The sequence below is a fragment of the Neomonachus schauinslandi genome, chromosome 1, assembly GCF_002201575.2.
Source record: "Neomonachus schauinslandi chromosome 1, ASM220157v2, whole genome shotgun sequence".
NCBI lineage: Eukaryota > Metazoa > Chordata > Mammalia > Carnivora > Phocidae > Neomonachus > Neomonachus schauinslandi.
Window position 1 is genome coordinate 123,177,759 of NC_058403.1, and position 20,109 is coordinate 123,197,867.

Consider the following 20,109-nt stretch of genomic DNA (forward strand, 5'->3'; position numbering starts at 1 on the left):
AAAATAATCTAATGAGCTGCTCAAGAAATAGCTTAGTTTTATTTCTACTTCCTTGATTTCCAAACCATGTATCCAACATTTAGATAACTTCTAGAACCAATATGCAGACAGCTGAGTCAGTTATACTAGCAAGCAGCACCAAGGACCGTAGCCTCTCTGTCCCTTGGTACTAAGCACAAACTATGTGCTAGGTACTGTGTTAACACAAGCTGGGAATAAAAAGAAGAGAGGGCCCTAGATTTTTGGCTTAAACAAGAGACAGACTAGTGGCAAGAAACAGATGTATATGTTCACAACTAAAAATCAAGGTATGTTTGAGAGTGCCAAGGGAAAGGAGAGATGATTCTAATTTGTCTGTACCAATCATCCACAATTTGCTTCTTTCCCTAATTTCTACTGAACCATCAAGATCATAAAATAATGAAAACTCATAATATATATTCCCATATAAAGCTTACTAGTCCTACTTAACTCTCAGGGCCAGCTCACATGTCATTTCACCTTTATCTCTGGGGGTAAAAGCACTTGTCTTGATATGCTGTAACTATGGATTTAGTCTGAGAGGGCAGACACTAAGTCTAATTCTTCTTGGTGCCCCTAGGTCAAGATGGCATCCACTGTGTATACATCATGACTTTATCAAGCTTTGTTCAAGGGTTTAACATTCCTGGCAAAGGAAACTTAGAAGTCATATCTGGCTGAATCACTAAACTCTACCTCTGAAACTAATAATACACTATAAGTTAATTAATTGATTTAAAAAAAAAAAAAGAAGTCATACCTGGTTGGGTTCCTTTTGTCCTCCTCAGAGATCAAAAACCAAACAAAGTCTGCATAGCTCATTCTTCCCTCTTTCTGTACTGTTTTTCCCCTGAAGAAAACACATGGTTATGAAGTTTCCTGAGCAATTACTCAGATAAATTTAGTAGGATGACAGACTAAAAAATAAAGCAACATCATTCTTTGGAAATTAAGTCAAAGAAAAATCAGAAGGCTGGAAACCTAACAAAGAGCATCCCTTCCATTTCCTATATTGTTTGCAAAGGCCTGGAGGGTGAAACCAGAAGACATTTGTAGGTATGAAGAAAGAAGTCTGGTTTCCAATTTGAATGCAAATAACCACCAGGATCAAATACTGTTACCTGTATTTAGGTAAAGGATTGATGCCCGTAAATTAAAGAAGTACTACTGTCTTGTATGAAGCCATGGTGTGCAGGAAGCTGTGCTAAAATGAGACTGTTAAAGTGTTACCTGTAATTCATTCATTTTTCTTTAAAGATTTTATTTATTTGAGAAAGAGAGAGAGCAGGAGTGGGGGGAGGGGCAAAGGGAGAGGGAGAAGCAGACTCCCCACTGAGCAGGAAGCCCAACATGGGGCTGGATTCCAGGACCTGAGATCATGACCTGAGCCGAAGGCAGATGCTTAACCCACTGAGCCACCCAGGTTCCCCATCTGTAATTAATTTTTAAACTCAGATGCTTTTTCTTACCTTGTTACTGCCCCAGAGAATATCCTTTCAATAATTCTGTTTGATGAAGCTAAATGTAAACAAGAGCGTACAAAGCTAGTTAGAAACATGTTGCATAAAGGCAATACTTCTGGCAAATTTATTTAGCTACAAGCTAAAACATAATAGTCTTCCATAATGAGAAGTTATGAGTATTTAAATTTTTACCTAGGTATAATTTATATTTTTGAAAGAATCTGAGGTGGCATAATCAATTAATTAATCATAAAAAAAAAGAACAGGCAAATGATTACACCCGATAGCTGGGATGTATTAATGTAGCTGAGCGGCAAGTTAGTTCTGAACATCAGGACAACTAAGACAAAAATGTATAGAATTTGTATTGATCTTGTTATCCAATAGGACAACTTTTCCTCTAAAACAAGACAAATTTTATCTTATCATGAAATTCAAGGGGAAATGATTGGCAGCTCCTAATATAAGGGACTTTGAGTAAAACAACAGAGAATGCTTTCAAGTAGAATTTTATAGAAGATACCTAAACATACCACATACTTTTCTAATATTTTTATTCTATAAGAGTCCAGAACATAACACATAATTTGAGAAATTTTATCAGTAAGTTTTATTCAGGGAGAGACACAATTATATCTTAAGACAATATACTGCTTTTGATGATAGGTCCTAGAAAATCTATAGCAGTGTACCTCATTGTTGGTTCGAAATAACTAAAGGCTTTAGTTTTAACAAAAGGATATGCCAGTACAGCTCAGACCTAGGGATCTGGTGAGGACAGGAATCTGTTCTTTTAAGAAGTGCCCCACGTAATGGCATGTACACTACAATTTCAAAACAAGTGATGAGTCACTAGGGAGTTAGTAGCTACCAGCATCTAATTCTTCTGCACAGAGTTAAAAGGTAAAATTAGTTTGGCTGAAGATGCTGGGAATATGGGGGTCAGTATAGCCATGCCTGGCCACAAAGCTTATATAAGGACCCTCTAATACTTTGTTGAACATTGGTTTATGGGGTTAATAATTTGTACTAGATAGACAAATAGAGGGCTATATAGGAAAGGCATGGAATTTAATTTCAAAGCTAAAGTCTTTAAATTTGGAAGGTTTAGCCTAAAATTGAAGATCATGCTGTCCCATTTAGGACAGGTTGGTGGACTGGCAATTACATGGTCTCAGTGACCCCTTCATCATGCAGGCCTAGCTGCCTACTTTTCTGGACTTCATTATTTTAACCTGCCTCTACTGAGTTGCTATGTATATATATACAATATTTGGGGACTTAGTGAGAATTATGGTATATCAGTCAGCATGCTTTAGAGCCTGTAAGGTTTTGCATGACCTCATGTTACACAGATGATCTGGCCACTGGCGATTAGAAGGTGCAGCGCTAATAAAGATGACCTGATACACCTGTGAATATTTCCATTTTTATGCTATTCTGGTGACGGGAAGGTTGTGACTACTTGAAGAAGGGAGGTAGAGTACTAAACCAAGTGCTGCTTGTTTATCAATAAGTACATCTGAGTATTTTCCCTCGATACCTAGTTGGCACCTGAGAACTGAGAGGTAGAACTCTTTCTTATATATGGAAAGTTCTACGAAACTTGACGTAATATAGAATGAACCTTTTCTTAAGATGTAAGTGGTTAATCACAGATATACCAAATAACAGAAGTGAAATTCAATGCATTTGTTTAAGATTTGTACTCTGCTACATCTAAAAGGCTAAAGGCTGATTAAAAAAAAAAATCTGTAGTGCCTGAGAAGACATTTAAGAATAGAACAGGGACGATCTTATTACTATTATTTTTTAAAGATTTTATTTATTTATTTGACAGAGAGAGACACGGTGAGAGAGGGAGCATAAGCAGGGGGAGTGGGAGAGGGAGAAGCAGGCTTCCTGCAGAGGAGGGAGCCTGATGCGGGGCTCGATCCCAGGACCCTGGGACCATGACCTGAGCCGAAGGCAGATGCTTAACGAATGAGCCACCCAGGCACTCCCAGGGACGATCTTATGAGAAAAAAATGAGTCAATGTACTTTGGTGTTTGGTGAAGAATATTAAATCATCAGGTAGTGGTTTCTAAGTTTACTACTGGTAAAAATGAAGCAAAAGGGGTAATATCATGTGATATGTGATATTTTTGCTTTCTGATAAAAGAAAGCACACAAAATTCATCTGCAGGGAAAATACTTACTCTGGAACTAAATTCCAAAAAGTAAGTTTTTATGATTCCTGGAAAACACTGGCAAGTTAGAAACATTTTCATCCTTGGCTGTTCATAAACACTGGTAAAATGGGAAATTTATAAGGGTGTATATACATTCTCTTTCAAATAAACTTTACTTAGGTATGGATCTTATTCAATTCATCATTAGAAAATAAACATCACTATAAAGACTCAGCAATTAATCAAAACAAAGACTCTAACTGCTTACTTAAAGTCCCTTCTATACTTGCCTTCTAAATAAAAAATTGATATCTTCACCCATTCCCACTTAAAAATTCTTGGCTCTTTAAAGAGGACTTGATTAGATAAAGAATTTAAGAAATGGGAATTTCCCATTCATATAACAATTCATATAACTCTTGCCTTTTTCAAAATAGTTAAGTTTTAACATCTATAAAACACTTACCCTGTTCATTGTATCGAGATAAATCAGCCTGGCTGATGTAGAGGTCATGATCACTATCTAGTTCCCAAAATTTACAATAAATAACATAGAAATGTTCATAGGAGAAGTAATCTGTGATTTGGTTTATATCTTCCTCTTCTTCCAAAAGGGCTAAAGTCTGAAATAGTATGAAGAGAAAGATTAATTTATTTTAAAATTATGAAAACCAGCTTTGGCTGTTATACAGTCTAGTAAAGTTTAATTTTAAATGGAATTAAAATTTTTGGTTTGGGTACCAAACCAGGAACTTTTAATAGGCAACCTCTTCCAACCTTTAATCAAATGATCAATCTATAAGCATTTATGAGTTCTGTATTATGCTTAGCAAAGGGTTAGATGCAGTGGAGGATTTAAAAGCAAGGAAAGGGAAGGACTGTTACCAAGGAGATTGTAGCCCATCAGAGGTCCCCAGACCACCAAGCGAGAACAATTAGACAACAGGCTGAATTACATGGTCATAAACTGACACTGCTTGTAACCTTCCAAAATTATGAAGAGTGAGCATCTATTCTATTACGTAAAGTGGAAATCCACATATAGGTTTGGTTTTGTAATGAGATCAAGTTTACCATGAAGGTGACTTATGTATAGCATTGTGCTGATGTGTGGTGGCCTGGCGTAGAAGCCATGGGGATGGAGCTGCAGGGCCCTGAGCTGGAAGTTAACCTGGGGCTCCCCTGACCCACTGTGTGTCCTTATGGAAAACACCAGAAACAATAATTTTGAACCCAGAATTCTTACAATTCTTATAATTATCATATAAGTGGGCAGATAAATGAAGATGTTTTCAGAAATGAAAGATTCAGGAAGAAAGATTTAAGAAGCCATAAAAAAACCTTCAGAAATAGAAAAAACAAAATGAGATGGCAGAAATCAGATCAGATATATCAATAATCACAGCAGAGATAAATGAATTAAGTCTCCATATTAAAGTATTTTCAGATTGAGCATAAAAACAACCCCCCCCAAAACATATCTAGTATATGTTATCCATAAGAGATAAATCTAAAATAAAATTTAAAAGGAAGTTTAAAAAGAAAGGACAAATATATGCTAGCTAAATCTTAACGAAAAGAAAACGTGTCAATATTATTGGAAAATAAAATGGAATTCAAGGTGAAAAATATTATAAGGGACAGAGGTGACTATTTCATAATGCAAATACATTACGCTGATAAAAAATTATGTTCCAAAATGTAAATACTGGGAAACCAATATGCCTTGGCAAGCTGAGAACATAAATTATTATAGTAAAACTTCTTAACGGAAGATTCTGTTGCCAGTAAAAATTATAAAGGCTACACAGAAACAAAAGAAAACCATGATGTGGTAAGTGCAAAATATGGGCTATAAGATTACATATACTAAGAACTCTGTAAAATCCTAAAATCTGCACATTTATATGAGACTAGAAGAACACATACAAAAATGCTATTAGTTGTATTAGGGTGATGAAATACGATTTTTCTCCTGTTTTCCAAACATGGCTGGTAACGTTTTGTTTTATAAAATGCTCTTTAACACATGTAACAGAGAATATGTGCAATAAAACAAATCTTGAGAAGGAGCTCTCATTCTCATTCTCCCCTACTGGATTATCATAGCATGAAAAAGACAGATAACTTGTGCTTTTGGTGAATGTATAAGTATGAACTAGCACAGGTTTTTAGGAGGCTAGGTTGGCAGGATCTATCAAACTGAAAACCACACTCGGGACACCCGGCTGGCTCAGTTGGTGGAGTGTGCAACTCTTGATCTTGGGGTTGTGGGTTTGAGTTTCACGCTGGGTGTAGAGATTACTAGAAAACAAAAAATCTTAAAAAGAAAACAACCCTGAAAATGCATATACCATTTGATCCAGGGTTTCCCCTCCAGTAGTCTATTCTAGAAAAATTCTTACCTATATACACACAGGAGTAAAGTACAAGGATATTCACTGCATCATTGCAAATAGGAAAAACCTGAAAATGACTTAAACACCCTCTATAGGAGAATATGTAATTTAGTTATGGTGGAGCCATGCCATAGATTATGCAGCAGTTAAAAGAATGAGATAGATTTATATGCATGGAAATGAAAAGAATGTTAACATATGCTGTTAGTGAAAAAAAAAATTAACAGAATGATCTCATATATTTTAAAAAACCACCTCAAAAAAGCAGCCATACAAAATAAAACTGTTTACTCCATGTATACATATATAAGGGAATATAAGGGAATAAAACCATAGATAATATGGATGGGTTCCCTCTGGGAAAGGGAATGAAATGGTAGGGTGAAGGGATAAATAGTGACTTCTGCTGATTATTCCCGATATGTTCATATTATCTGAATGCTTTATGAGCATATAAATCATGAGCATACATTTATGAATAATGTACTGAATAGGAAGAGTAGGAGAGGGCTAAGGAAGAAGGGAAAGAATTAAATCATGCTCTAGGAAGAACACTTGAGTTCTGTTTCCAGTTCGGCCATTTACTTGCTGTGTGATCTTATCTAAGTCATTCAACCATACCTGCACCTCAAATTTTATCATCAATTAAAAAAATATGTATTATAATAATGCCAGAAACTGTTACAAACTATGTGCTTCAGGAATGTGAGGGATTACCATTCCTAAGGTATAAGGCCTCCTTATGGAATCACTGCCGTCTCAACCCATCCCATGTTACCTACTGAGAGAGGCAGGCACCAGGTGTTCCATAAATATGAACAATGACTGTGATGATTACTATTCATTTTAGAATAAAAAAGGTTTTATATGGATTATGGGCTGCTAATTTTGCCAAGTCTTCATTACTTTGTCTCAGATGAAGACAGGGAAAAATAAAGAGTACATAAGGTTGTATTATTAACCTAAGCTTCATTTAGTATGATTCATTGAAAATAAAATATTTTCTTTCCTTTCAAGTATGAACAATTCTTTCTTTAGGTTAATGGAAGCTTGAATAATCAGGCATGAAGATTACCTCGGTAAAAGGCTCCCACTAGTGGTCAATACTTTCTTATTTGGTAAAATAAATAAAATAACTGAATGGAATGTATGCTTTCTTAAAAGGACTTTTTAGTATTTTTCTCCACTCCACGAGGAGCTGGATAGAGTCGTTGCTGAAAGGATCAAGTTGAAACCCCTCCATTCCTTTCGCGAGGCCTTTCCACACCCAGCTCATCTCACCCCTCAGGCTGTATCACTGGTCACTCTGCAGGGCCACTGGCCACTTTATTTTTATTTTTTTAAAAGATTTTATTTATTTATTTGACAGAGAGAGAGAGACAGCGAGAGAGGGAACACAAGCAGGGGGAGTGGGAGAGGGAGAAGCAGGCTTCCCACTGAGCAGGGACCCCGATGTGGGGCTCGATCCCAGGACGCTGGGATCATGACCCGAGCCGAAGGCAGACGCTTAACGACTGAGCCACCCACGCGCCCCTACCACTGGCCACTTTAGACTGTGGTCTTAGACTGTAGACACTTTCATGCTTCTGGGCCTTTGCGTATGCTGCTCCTGTTATCTGGAATCCCCTTCTGATTTTTTACTTTGATAAACTTCTGATACCCTCCAAGGTCAAGATCACATGTCAGTCTTTCTGTGAGGTCTTCTCTGCATATTTGTTATCCGTTTTTGTGGAAATTTTCGTCAGGTGTGACTGTGCACTTTTCTTTTAGTCCATGTGCCTTGATATAAAAATCCCTTGTTATTCTTCTTTGTTCTCCCCAACACATCCCAGGTATCTGGTAAATGCTTAATGACTGGAAGTAGTGAAAGTGCTTTGCATACAATAAGCACTCAAATATTTGTTAAATGAAATAAATTATTTAACTTGTTATTTATTTTTTTTAATTTTTAAAAAAGATTTTATTTATTTATTTGTCATAGAGAGAGAGAGCACAAGCAGGGAGAGCTGCAGGCAGAGGGAGAAGCAGGCTCCCCGCTGAGCAAGGAGCCCGATGCAGGACTTGATCTCAGGACCCTGGGATCATGACCTGAACTGAAGGCAGAAGCTTAACCCACTGAGCCACCCAGGTGTCCCTAACTTGTTCTTATATATGAATTCCAATGAGAGACGTACTTGCAAAAAGTTGCTTTTTCTTATCTCTGTCGAAGTTATTTTTCCACTCCAAGATCTGTTGACTGTGTAGAATATTCTCTGAATAACCTGGTTCCAAAAGGAAAACAAATCAAATAAAAATACTGAAGATATTTATTACTTCACCAAAGGCCATCTTATGAATGTATCTTGAATCAAGCTACGTTTTGGTTTTCCAATTATGGCAAGTGTAATTTCTAATAAAAACTAACATCATATTTTAAAAATCTACACCCATGTCCCCTATAATTCCAAGAACAATAGAAAGATACTCTTTGCTCATAAGCCTGCATTTCCCAACTACCTACATGTCACTTTATTTACCTCTCATACAGTGATGCCTGATTCAAGCAGTGTTTATTGGGCTGGATGTTTTGGGAAGGCAAATGAGGTGGGAAATACACACTGGATTGGCTTAACAATTAGGTGGGTCATAAGAATGGCTGCCTGGTATGATTCAAGAGGGCATTATTCTGGTTATTATAGCCTTATTCATTGGAGTCTTAAAGACTTCTAGTCTTCCAGACTCTTTCTGGAAACTCAAATACATCTGGGATAACTCATATACTGAGTCCTTACTTGGGCATGAGCAATTTTGTTATTAGCTAGTCTTTAAAGAGTTTAATTACAGATGTGAAACTCTGGAGAAGACCCTGGACAGGATGAGAGAGGAGGGAACAGGTAGCAAATGTGTCTGAGATTGATGACATGTGTGGTGGTGTAGTGGAGGGTTGGAGAAGGAAGACAAGGCTGCTATCCTGGAGGGAGGAGGCTGCAGTGTATTCTTAACAATTTTACCTGGGGTTATGCCTACGCATTTAATTTCTCTTTGACCCACTGGTTTTGTTTTTTTCCTCCAAAAGGAAGCAGTAGTGAGAAGAGCAATTTAAGCAGCTTTCTTAAAAACTATTTTTTTTTTTTTGATTTCAAGGTTTTATTTAAATTCTAGTTAGTTAACATATAGGGTAGTACTGGTTTCAGGAGCAGAATTTAGTGATTCATCACTTATATATAACACCCAGTGCTCATCACAAGCAACTTTTTTTGACACTTTGCCTTTGATTTTGACTATCTAATAGAAATCCTGTATCCTTGATGGTTTTATCATGGAAGAGGTTAGATCCTTTTTATTTATTTTTTTAAAGATTTTATTTATTTATTTGAGGGGGGTAGAGAGAGAGAGAGAGAGTGAGAAACAGCATGAGAGGGGGGAGGGTCAGAGGGAGAAGCAGGCTCCCCGCTGAGCTGGGAGCCTGATGTGGGACTCGATCCCAGGACCCCAGGATCAGGACCTGAGCTGAAGGCAGATGCTTAACCAACTGAGCCACCCAGGTGCTCAAGGTTAGATCCTTTTTAAAAGTTATTTTAGTACAAGAACAAAAAAGGGAAGACATTTGGACATCTATCCATAGAGTAGGCCTAATGAGGGACTAAACCACCATTCCCCTTCTGGATTCCTTAGCAAAGAGAGTGATTCTCAAACAGAGCAGGGAAAAACCAGCCTCAGAGTGAAGGCCCAGATTTCTGCTGCCCAGCTTTCCTTATCCTATAGCAGTGCTAATTCCTGACCCTTCAGAATCTAGCTCAACTGCTAACTCCACAGGAAGCGTCAGAACAGGGACTGGGGTAGAGCTCTGTCTCATGTGCTCCAACTGTCAAGTGAGTCTCCTTCAGTTCATTGTATATTCTAAACACTGGTGCACCTGACCATCAACACCTCCAAACTCCAAGGTACCAGGTCTTTCTTGACTTGCATCCCAGTGCTTGATATGGTGCTCTGCATATCAGGTGGTTAATAATTGCTTGGTAAATTTTTTATTTGAGGAATAATTGACATACATTATATCAGCTTCTGGTGTAAGACATGATTTGATATTTGTATATATTGCAAAACAATCACTGCAATAAGTCTCCTTAACATCTGCCGCCATACATAGTTATGGACTGTTTTTCTTGTGATGAGAACTTTTAAGATTTACTCTCTCAGCAACTTTCAAATATGCAATATATTTGTATTACTATATTATATATAGTATTATACATAGTATATATAGTAGTAACTACAATCACCATGTTCTACTTTACATCCCCATGACTTAACTTACTCTATAACTGGAAGTTTGTACCTTTTGACTCCCTCTTCATCCATTTTGCCTATACCCACCCCCTGCCTCTGGCAATCACCAATCTGTTTTCTTTATGTACGAGTTTTTTTTTTTTTTTAGATTCCACCTATGAGAGAGCTCATATAGTATTTGTCTCTGTCTGACTTACTTCATTTAGCATAATGTCTTCAAAGTCGATCAGTGTTGTTGCAAATGGCAAGATTTCATGGGCTAGAGGTACCAAACCCTAGCCATGTGTAGTTGAAAATCCACATATAACTTGACTACCCCCAAATTTAACTACTAATAGCTTACTGTTGACTGGAAACCTTACTAATTACACAAACAGTTGATTAACATATATTTTGTATGTTATATATGTACTATATACTGTATTCTCACAACAAAGCTAGAGAAAAAAAATTAAGAAAATCATAAGAGAAAATTTATTTACAGTGCTATAAAAAAAATCTGCATAAGTGGCCCATGTAGTTCAAACCCATGTTGTACAAGCGTCAACTGTATGTATATACCACATCTTTATCTATTCATTCATTGATGGACACTTAGGTTGTTTCCATATTTTGGCTACTGCTAATAATGCTGCAATGAACACAGGATGCACTGATCTTTTTAAGTTAATATTTTTGTTCTCTTTAGATAAATACCCCGCAGTGGAATTGTTGGATCATATGGTGGTTGTACTTTTAATTTTTGAGGAACCTCATATTGTTTCCCATAGTGACTGCACCAATTTATATTCCCACCAATAGTGCACAAGAGTTCCTTTTTTTTCTACATCCTCCCTAAAACTTGTTATTTTCTTGTCTTTTTGTTATTAGCCATTCTGACTGGTGTGAAGTGATATCTCATTGCGGTTTTGATTTGCATTTTGCTGATGATGAATAATGTTGAGCAACTTTTTATGTACCTGTTGGCCATCTGTATGTCTTCCTTAGAAAATTGCTTGATAAATTAAAGAGATTTGAGACTTGTGTAACAAAAACTTTCATGTTGTACCTGTGATAAGAGACATATGGGTTGGAGTCATAGCTAGTTGAATAACTCTCTTCAGAGTTGTAAATAGCAGATGGATGCCAACACAAGAAAGGTCTCTAATTAGTATTTCACATAAATCAGTATTATTCTCTATGATTTACAGATAGATAGCATATAAAATGTGCAGAAAACATAAAACAGAGAAGGCTAACTATATTCAAAATTATTGTAAAAGATACTATGAATTTAGTAATTTTTACTCTTGAGGGAAAAATAAGATTAGAGTGTACATGTGACCATGATCTGAATGCTGACTATCTGGTGGAAGAAGTGGCTGACTTGTCCTGTGTTGCACCAGAAAGCAGAACTAAAATTATTGGATAGATAGTGCATTAGGTTTGAGCAGGGACTAGCTGGTGTCTAATTTCTCTATTGGCTCTAATCACTCAGACTCTGACTGAGGTGCTTCAGGGCAGAGAATGTGTCCTACTTGACAGCGTATTCTTTTTTTTTTAATTTAAATTCCAATTAATTAACATATAATGTATTGTTGGTTTCAGATTTTTTTAAATTTTATTTTTAAAATTTAAAGCCAATTAATTAACATACGATGTATTATTGGTTTCAGAGGTAGAGGTCAGTGATTCATCAGTCTTATATAATACCCAGTGCTCATCAGATCATGTGCCCTCCTTAATCAACAGTGTATTCTTTTTTTTTTTTTTTTTTTTTAAAGATTTTATTTATTTATTTGACAGAGAAAGACACAGCGAGAGAGGGAACACAAACGGGGAGTGGGAGAGGGAGAAGCAGACTCCCCGCCGAGCAGGGAGCCCGATGCGGGACTCGATCCCGGGACTCCAGGATCATGACCTGAGCTGAAGGCAGTCGCTTAACCAACTGAGCCACCCAGGCGCCCTCAACAGTGTATTCTTAACACTAGCTTTGCAGAAGTTCATATAAAAAAGATGGAGGATTTTAAGTACAGAAATTACATATATGAAAATAAACGGTAAGAATACCATTTATCATAGTTCCATGGCTCCTCAAGTAAAAGTCAATTTCAAAACATATTATTACACCAAAATTTTCTATGTTGAACATGATTAGATTTTTATCCTTATTATTTGATTTTGAATATAAATTTATCTAAAGTCGAAGTTTCCTATTTTATTTTCCTATTTTATATTTATATACTCAAATATTTTATATTTTTTATGAAGGTACTGTGTTACACTTAAAATGATAAAGCTTTAATCTGTATTTATTTTTGCTTATTTTGTTAATCATTTTTTGTGTTTTTTTTTGGATAGAATTTTTAAAATTCACAAATGTTTTGACTGTTAAGCGTTTTCCACTTTTAGCCTCTGGTAACTTACTTATACAATAATATGAAAAAACGTACTTGTAGTCCGTTTTTCCATAGCCTAAATCTCTTTATTCAGTAGCCCCACTTCATCAGAACATTTATTGGTTTCCACATTACTGATTCAGCATTTTAGCTTATTGAGGTACGGGCACCATCTAGTGGTGAGAACATGTAGCTGCTTGGTTCTACATCTACCCTTGTTTTTTTCCCCCAATTTTGTTCTACCACTTTTAGGTAAATAAAAAAGAAATCAATCACAGTTTTTAAAATAGTAAAAAAAATTTTAAGAATTAGTAATGGTAAGAATAATTGTTTACTACCAGTGAGTGGAACAAAATTTGACAATTTTTTACCGAGGGATCTCTGGTCAACTTGATAGTTTGAATTTTAAATCAGTTTCCTTTCTTTTTCCTTGTATCTATTGAACTGGAAACCTCTAATTCACAAGTGTAGGTCACCAGAAATGTGAGCAAGTGTTCGGTAGCTCTGTCAGACAGGTTTTGACAAGTGGATTGGATGTGGACACAAAAATAACAGATTGCTCATTGTAGGTAATTTATGCAGAGGAGTATTCAAAGGCTGGAAGCATGGTTCTTCTACCTGGCAGGGAATGGTGAAAAGATCCTTGATCCACTCTGGTTAATATGGCTCTGAAAAGTATTTCTCCATGGTCCTCTGCAGAATTTGGACTTAAAAAAAAAAAAAAATCTAATACAAATTTCCTCCTTTCTCTATCAAGAGGTTTGGAGGAAAAGTCAAGCTGTTAGTGATGAGCAGTCTCCACCACAGTTCAGTCATCTCAGGAAGTATCAGTACCTTGTCCTCAACGATTAAATTCCTGGCATTTCAGCCTAAAGTGATGGCTTCAGGCCAATCAAGACACTGAATCTATCACTAGGACACCATCTGAGCAAGCCAGAGAAATGTCTTTGCTGCCAGCACCAGTGTCACAAAGAAGTATTTTCAATCTCATTGTTTATTTTAAAAACTCACATGAGCACCTCTTTCCTCAAAAGTCAGCATATGCCAGCTAGGGTAAGCAGAGTCTTTTATTCACTGGCAACTTCTCTGCACGGCATGCAAAACTGCACACTCAAGGGCTATAATTTGCTAGTATTTCCAATTTTCATTTTCATTCAGTATCAAGAGACTTATTTCTTAAAGGAGAATATGAAGTAACTTTAGATGCATTCTCTTATTTGGGTAGTGATATTCTTTTTGCTGTATGCATAGTTGGTGCTCTGTCTTTCCAGTCTGAAAATAGCTGACAAAATAATTAAATAAACAAATGAAAAGTCTTTTCCTATAGCATAGGTTTTTCAGTGATAAATAGAAAATAAAAGTCGCCCAACTTTTCACTATATGAGTGCCACACTAAAACTAATATTTGAGCCATACTTTGTGTCAGTTTTTTCCAACTAGACAGAGTGAAAATACTGAATAACTCTAGCATGCAAAGAACAACAAAAAATATTGTTTTTTACTACATGCCACTGAGATTATATAACATTCAATAGGGTCAAATGACAAATTAATTTTGCTTTTTCTGAGATATTTATCTTTAATTCTGAGGCTGATCTAAGTTTCTAAGAAATAGTGTGACCTTATCAGTTTTTGCTCTGAACAGGATACAGAATGATGCCTCTGTCATTCACTTTTATGCCATTAACAACATTCATTAATTTCACACTAGAAAACTTATTTTGATTTGTTCTAGAAAAACTCACTGTACTCTGAAGTAATGCACAAGTTCCAATGACTTCATACCATTATTTGGCCAGATTTCACAATAGAAAAGGCATTAAGAAGAACAGATAACCAGTCCTTAAATAAAATTCTGTTTCCAGATATTCATGTGATACTTTTTATTTGCATTTTCCTTTTTCAGATGGTACTATGAGGTTATCACAATAGATACACTTATCTCAGTATACACAGATTCACATTCTGTATTCTCAATGGGATCTTGTTTATTTATATTATGATGCTGTTTTGAATTGCCCTATTATCATTATTTCATTGCAAGTATTTTACAATTTAGTAATTATTTCTGAGTAATGGATTTATTTTTGTGAATTGGGGATAAAGCAGCATAATAACAAGAGTGTAAATTTTAAAAATATAGATAATATGCAAATGCCATGAAAATGTATCAGCAGAGATAATTAATGATACCCTGTTAATTGACCAATTTAGTTCCTTTAATGATTAACATAACAGAATTTCTAGGGAAATGTGAATTACATGTCAACAAAATTGTTTCATGGCTTTTCACTCTGAAATTATAAATTCCTGGGGACCACTTGCTAGATGACACAGACCATCATGGGTCCATGGTACTTCAACAAATACCAAACTAGAAAGTGTAGAGAAAGAAAATTTATCTCTATTTTACAATTCTGTTTATTTAACATCTTTTCTAAGAATAAATTCCAATAAAAAGTTCCTCTATAGAGAGTATTTTCTGAATTGGTAGAAGGTTGGGCTGGACTATCTCTAAGATCTTTCTAGCTCTTAAGATTTTCAATTATGCTATTAGCATGCCCTGAGTTTATAGAACAGTCAACAATCAGAACCCAATAATTCCCTATGGAATTGAAGCCACAGTTAATGTGTAGAATTCTTAAGCATGAATAATTTCATTTATTTATTCAATAAATACTGTATATCTAATATGTGCTAGGCACTATTCTAGGTATTGGAGATACTGCAGTGAAAAATATAGACAAATTCCCTGCTCCAATGGAGTTTCTATCATAGAGAAGGAGAATTTAAAATTTAAAATATTAGATGATATAAGAGCTGAGAAGAAAAATAAAGCAGAACAAATGAATAGAAAGTATAGGGGGAGGGGGCGGAGGGAGAAGAAGGGTGAAGAAGGCAAAGGGTGTTCAGGGTAATAAGGAATATCTGAGTGCATAGTTGGATGAAGTAAATAAAGATGCAAGTCACGTGGAAATCTGTAGAAAGAGCATTTCAGGCAGAGGAAAGAAGAAGTAAAAAGCACCTGAGGCAGAAGTGGAGTTGGTCTGTTCCAGGAACAGTGAGAATGCAGTTGTGATCAAAGCACAGTAAGTGAGGAGCAGGGTTAACAGGAGAAATGAGAGCAAAGAGGTTGTAAGGGGGTGTGTGTGTGTGGGGGGCGGATTATAGGGAGTCTTAGCAAGGACTTTGGCTTTTCCTCTGGTGAGATGGAAACCACTGGAGGGTTTGAACAGAGGAGTGACATGATCTGACTTACTCTGCTTTGTGGAAACTACACTGTAAGCAATGAAGGTGTAAGCGGGGAGACCAGTTGGAAGTAATCCAAGTGAGAAACCATGGTGACCGCACCAGGGTGACTGTGGTGGCAGTAATTTAGTACAGTGGTGTGGTTAACAGGCAAAAATCACTTCTGAGATAGTCTTAGAAGACAGTGACACCTTCTAGCTCAAAGAAAGACTTACAAAGTTTTACAACAGCCAATGTAAAGCCAAGAATGAAGTTCTGAAAGGAGAAAAAGAATGGGAGTATTCTGTAACTTGACAGAACCTAATAAATTCATGGCTAACAAAAAGTACCCTAAGAATGAGAGGGTTTTCCTCAGAGGTGATTGCCCTGTAATCTTATTGGGGGATGTGAACCAGACGCAAGGGCTAACTGACTTGAGTGTGGCTGTGATGGAGGGGTTTGTCCTGGGCTCATCTTTGGAATTCCTCCAAAGATAATGTGGAAGCTAGGGCAAAGAATGCTGGACGTGGCTGCAATGTGCACTGCAGGCTGGTGTGTTCTGACTCATCATTCATGCCTTACCTGTGATTGGTCAAATGAGACCATGCATGAGAAAACAGGGAATGAGAGCACCTCACAAAATGGGAGATTGTGATTATGCTACGTTAAATTCTTATGTGATTTGTTTTCTGATTATATATAAGCTATTTCTCATTATCATTTCCAGTTCTAAAATTGAGACACATCTTTTTCTGGGAAAAACACATCTTTTTCTGGGAAAGGAAATTTGAAAATTCTTTTCAGTATTATTTGCAAATGCTCAATATCAACTGGGTATCAATATTAAAAACAAAGCAAAAAGTGTACCTCATAAGACCAAACAGAATGAAAACATTACTCTAATTCTGTATACACTGGTACTTATAAGAAGAAAAGTAGATATAAATAATGAATTCAATTTTTTTTTTTTTTTAAAGATTTTATTTTTTTGACAGAGAGAGACACAGTCAGAGAGGGAACACAAGCAGGGGGAGTGGGAGAGGGAGAAGCAGGCCTCCCGCGGAGCAAGGAGCCCGATGCGGGACTCGATCCCAGGACCCCGGGATCATGACCTGAGCCGAAGGCAGACGCTTAACCGACTGAGCCACTCAGGCGCCCCTAATGAATTCAATTTTATTGTACCTTCCTCCCACTTAAAATAATCATCATAGCCCAGGTTACCTTTTGCATAAAGATCTGAAAGCCTGGACAAAGGAGACTTATGGATCTATATTAAGAAAAAAGAAGACTTGGCCTACCGTGGTGATGTAGCGGGAGTGGAATTCTGGAGCATCTTTCAGGAACGTGAGGCCAGGGTGTGTATCCACAACATCCTGAAGAAGATTAAAACCAAAACTAAATTAACAAACGTACCAAAGAGCAAAATAAAAAAACTAACACGCCAACAGAATTTTTCCTTCCTGTAGAATGCACTTAAAATTTAACACTTTATTACATTCAAATTTTATTACAAGCACACTTATGTGTGCTTTTTGATATGCTAGTATACTTTAATAAAGCATTAATTAAAATTTTAATTTAGCAGGCACCTGGGTGGCTCAGTTGGTTAAGCATCTGCCTTAGGCTCAGGTCATGATCCCAGGGTCCTGGGATCAAGCCACATTGGGCTCCTGGCTCAGCAGGGAGCCTGCTTCTCCCTCTCCCTCTGCCTCTCCCCCTGCTCATGCTCTCTATCTCTGTGTATCAAATGAATAAATAAAATATTTTAAAAAATGCTTTAAACTCAATTTAGTTAACATATAGTGTATCATTAGTTTCAGGAGTAGAATTTAGTGATTCATCAGTTGCATATAACACCCAGTGCTCATTACATTAAGTGCCCTCCTTAATGCCCATCACCCAATTACCCCATCCTCCTATCGACCTCCCCTTGAGCAACCCTGTTTGTTTCCTATAGTTAAGAGTCTCTTATGGTTTGCCTCCCTGTTTTTATCTTACCTTCCCTTCCCCTATGTTCATCTGTTTTGTTTCTTTTCTTTTCCTTTTTTTTTTTTTTTAAGATTTTATTTATTTATTTGACAGAGAGAGTGAGAGAGCACAAGTAGGGGGAGCAGTAGGAGAGGGAGAAGCAGGCTCTGCTGAGCAAGGAGCCCGATGTGGGGCTTGATCCCAGAACCCTGGGATCATGACCTGAGCCGAATGCAGACGTTTAACCATCTGAGCCACCCAGGCGCCCCATCTGTTTTGTTTCTTAAATTCCACATGTGAATGAAATCATATAGTATTTGTCTCTGATTGACTTACTTCACTTAGCATAATACCCTCTAATTCCATCCATGTCATTACAAATAGTAAGATTTCATTCTTTTTGATGGCTGAGTAGCATTCCATTGTGTGTGTGTATGTATATCTATACCACTTCTTCCTTATCTGTCAATGGATATCTGAGCTCTTTCCATATTTTGGCTACTGTGGACGTTGCTGCTGTACACATCAGGGTGCATGTACCCCTTTGAATCAGTACTTTTGTATCCTTTGGATAAATACCTAGTAGTGTAATTGTTGGGTCGTAGGGTAGCTCTATTTTTAACTTTTTAAGGAACCTCCATACTGTTTTCCAGAGTGGCTGCACCAGCTTGCACTCCCACTAACAGTGTAAGAGGATTCCCCTTTCTCTGTATCCTCACCAACATCTGTTGTTTCCTGAGTTGTTAGTTTTAGCCATTTTGATCAGTATGAGGTGGTATCTCATTGTGGTTTTGATTTGTATTTCTCTGATGAGGAGTGATATTGAGCATTTTTTTTCATGTGTCTGTTGGCTATTTGTATGTCTTCTTTGGAGAAATGTCTGTTTATGTCTTCTGCCCCTTTCTTGACTGGATTTTCTGTTTTTTGGGTGTTGTGTTTGGTAAGTTTTTTATAGATTTTGGATACTAGCCCTTTATCTGATAAGTCATTTGCAAGTATCTTCTCCCATTCCATAGGTTGCCTTTTGTTGATGCATTTAGTTCTTGTGCCTCATTGGTCTCTCCCAATCTTCAATAGTTATTTAGTCTTGTATTTCATAATCATGAAATATGCTTTTTTTTTTTGAGAGAGAGAGCATGAGTGGGGAGAGGGAGAGAGAGAATCCCAAGCAGGCTTCATGCTCAGCATGGAGCCTGATGAGAGGCTTGATCTCATGGCCTTGACATCATGACCTGAGCCGAAATCAAGAGTCAGATAACTTAACCAACTGAGCCCACCTAGGCACGCCTCATGATTTTGACATTCTTAATGAGTTCTAGTCAATTATTCTGTAGACTGTCTCTCAACATGGTTTTGTCTGATATTTTCTCATGATTAGATTAAGATTATACATTTTTGGCAGGTATACCACATAAGTGGTACTGTGTGCTTTGCAGTCATATAAGAGTATGTGATGTCAGTATGTCTTATATCTTGTAGAGTTAACTTTGATCACGCTTGGCTGAAATGGCGACTTCTGGGTTCACCACCATATAGTTATTATTTTCCCTTAATAATTAATAAATTTTGTGGAGGGGGGATATACTTTGAAACTCTGCAAATTTTTGCCCACAGATTTCAGCATTTTTTTAAAAAGATCTTATTTATTTGAGAGAGAGTGAGAGAGGTAGCACAAGCAGGGGGGAAGGGCAGAGAAAGAGGGAGAAGCAGATGCCCCACTTAGCAGGGAGCCCGATGCGGGGCTCAATCCCAGAACCCTGGGATCATGACCTGAACTGAAGGCAGACGCTTAACTGACTGAGCCACCCAGGCGCCCCTGATTTCAGCAGTCGTTTGTGGAACCTGTGATATTTATACTGTGGTGCTTATCTAATAGTGATTTTGTATTTCTCTCATTCTTTCTACATTTAATAACTGGAATTCTTCTGTAAGGAAGAGCTATTCCTCCTCTCCCACATATTTATATGTTCAATTCGTATCAGTACAGACTCATGGGTATTTATTTTATTCTAAGGGTTATAATCCAACACTATCATTATTTATTTTGTTGCTCAAATTGATCTTGCTCTGGCCATTGGAACTCTATCAGGTTGGCCTCTGTGTCCTCTTGACATGCCCTATTCTTTTGTGAGCACTTTTATATTTTCTGGTATCACAAGATGGTATCATCTTATATTTTCATCGTTCCAGCCCTGGAATCTACCTCCCCCC

At 36.9% G+C, this 20,109-nt stretch overlaps 1 protein-coding gene across 2 annotated transcripts in view; it reads right to left on the reverse strand.

Annotated features, from left to right (window-relative positions):
- The window catches only part of PPP2R3A (protein phosphatase 2 regulatory subunit B''alpha), a 161,898-nt gene that overhangs the window by 64,029 nt on the left and 77,760 nt on the right, over window positions 1-20,109 (reverse strand). For both annotated transcript variants that reach the window (XM_021678884.2, XM_044920419.1), the window contains exons 5-9: window positions 17,229-17,303; window positions 8,230-8,316; window positions 4,123-4,279; window positions 1,491-1,539; window positions 782-871 (exon numbers count right to left, since the gene is read on the reverse strand). In XM_021678884.2, coding sequence (XP_021534559.1) covers window positions 782-871; window positions 1,491-1,539; window positions 4,123-4,279; window positions 8,230-8,316; window positions 17,229-17,303 — 458 coding nt within the window. The remainder of the gene's footprint in view (window positions 1-781; window positions 872-1,490; window positions 1,540-4,122; window positions 4,280-8,229; window positions 8,317-17,228; window positions 17,304-20,109) is intronic.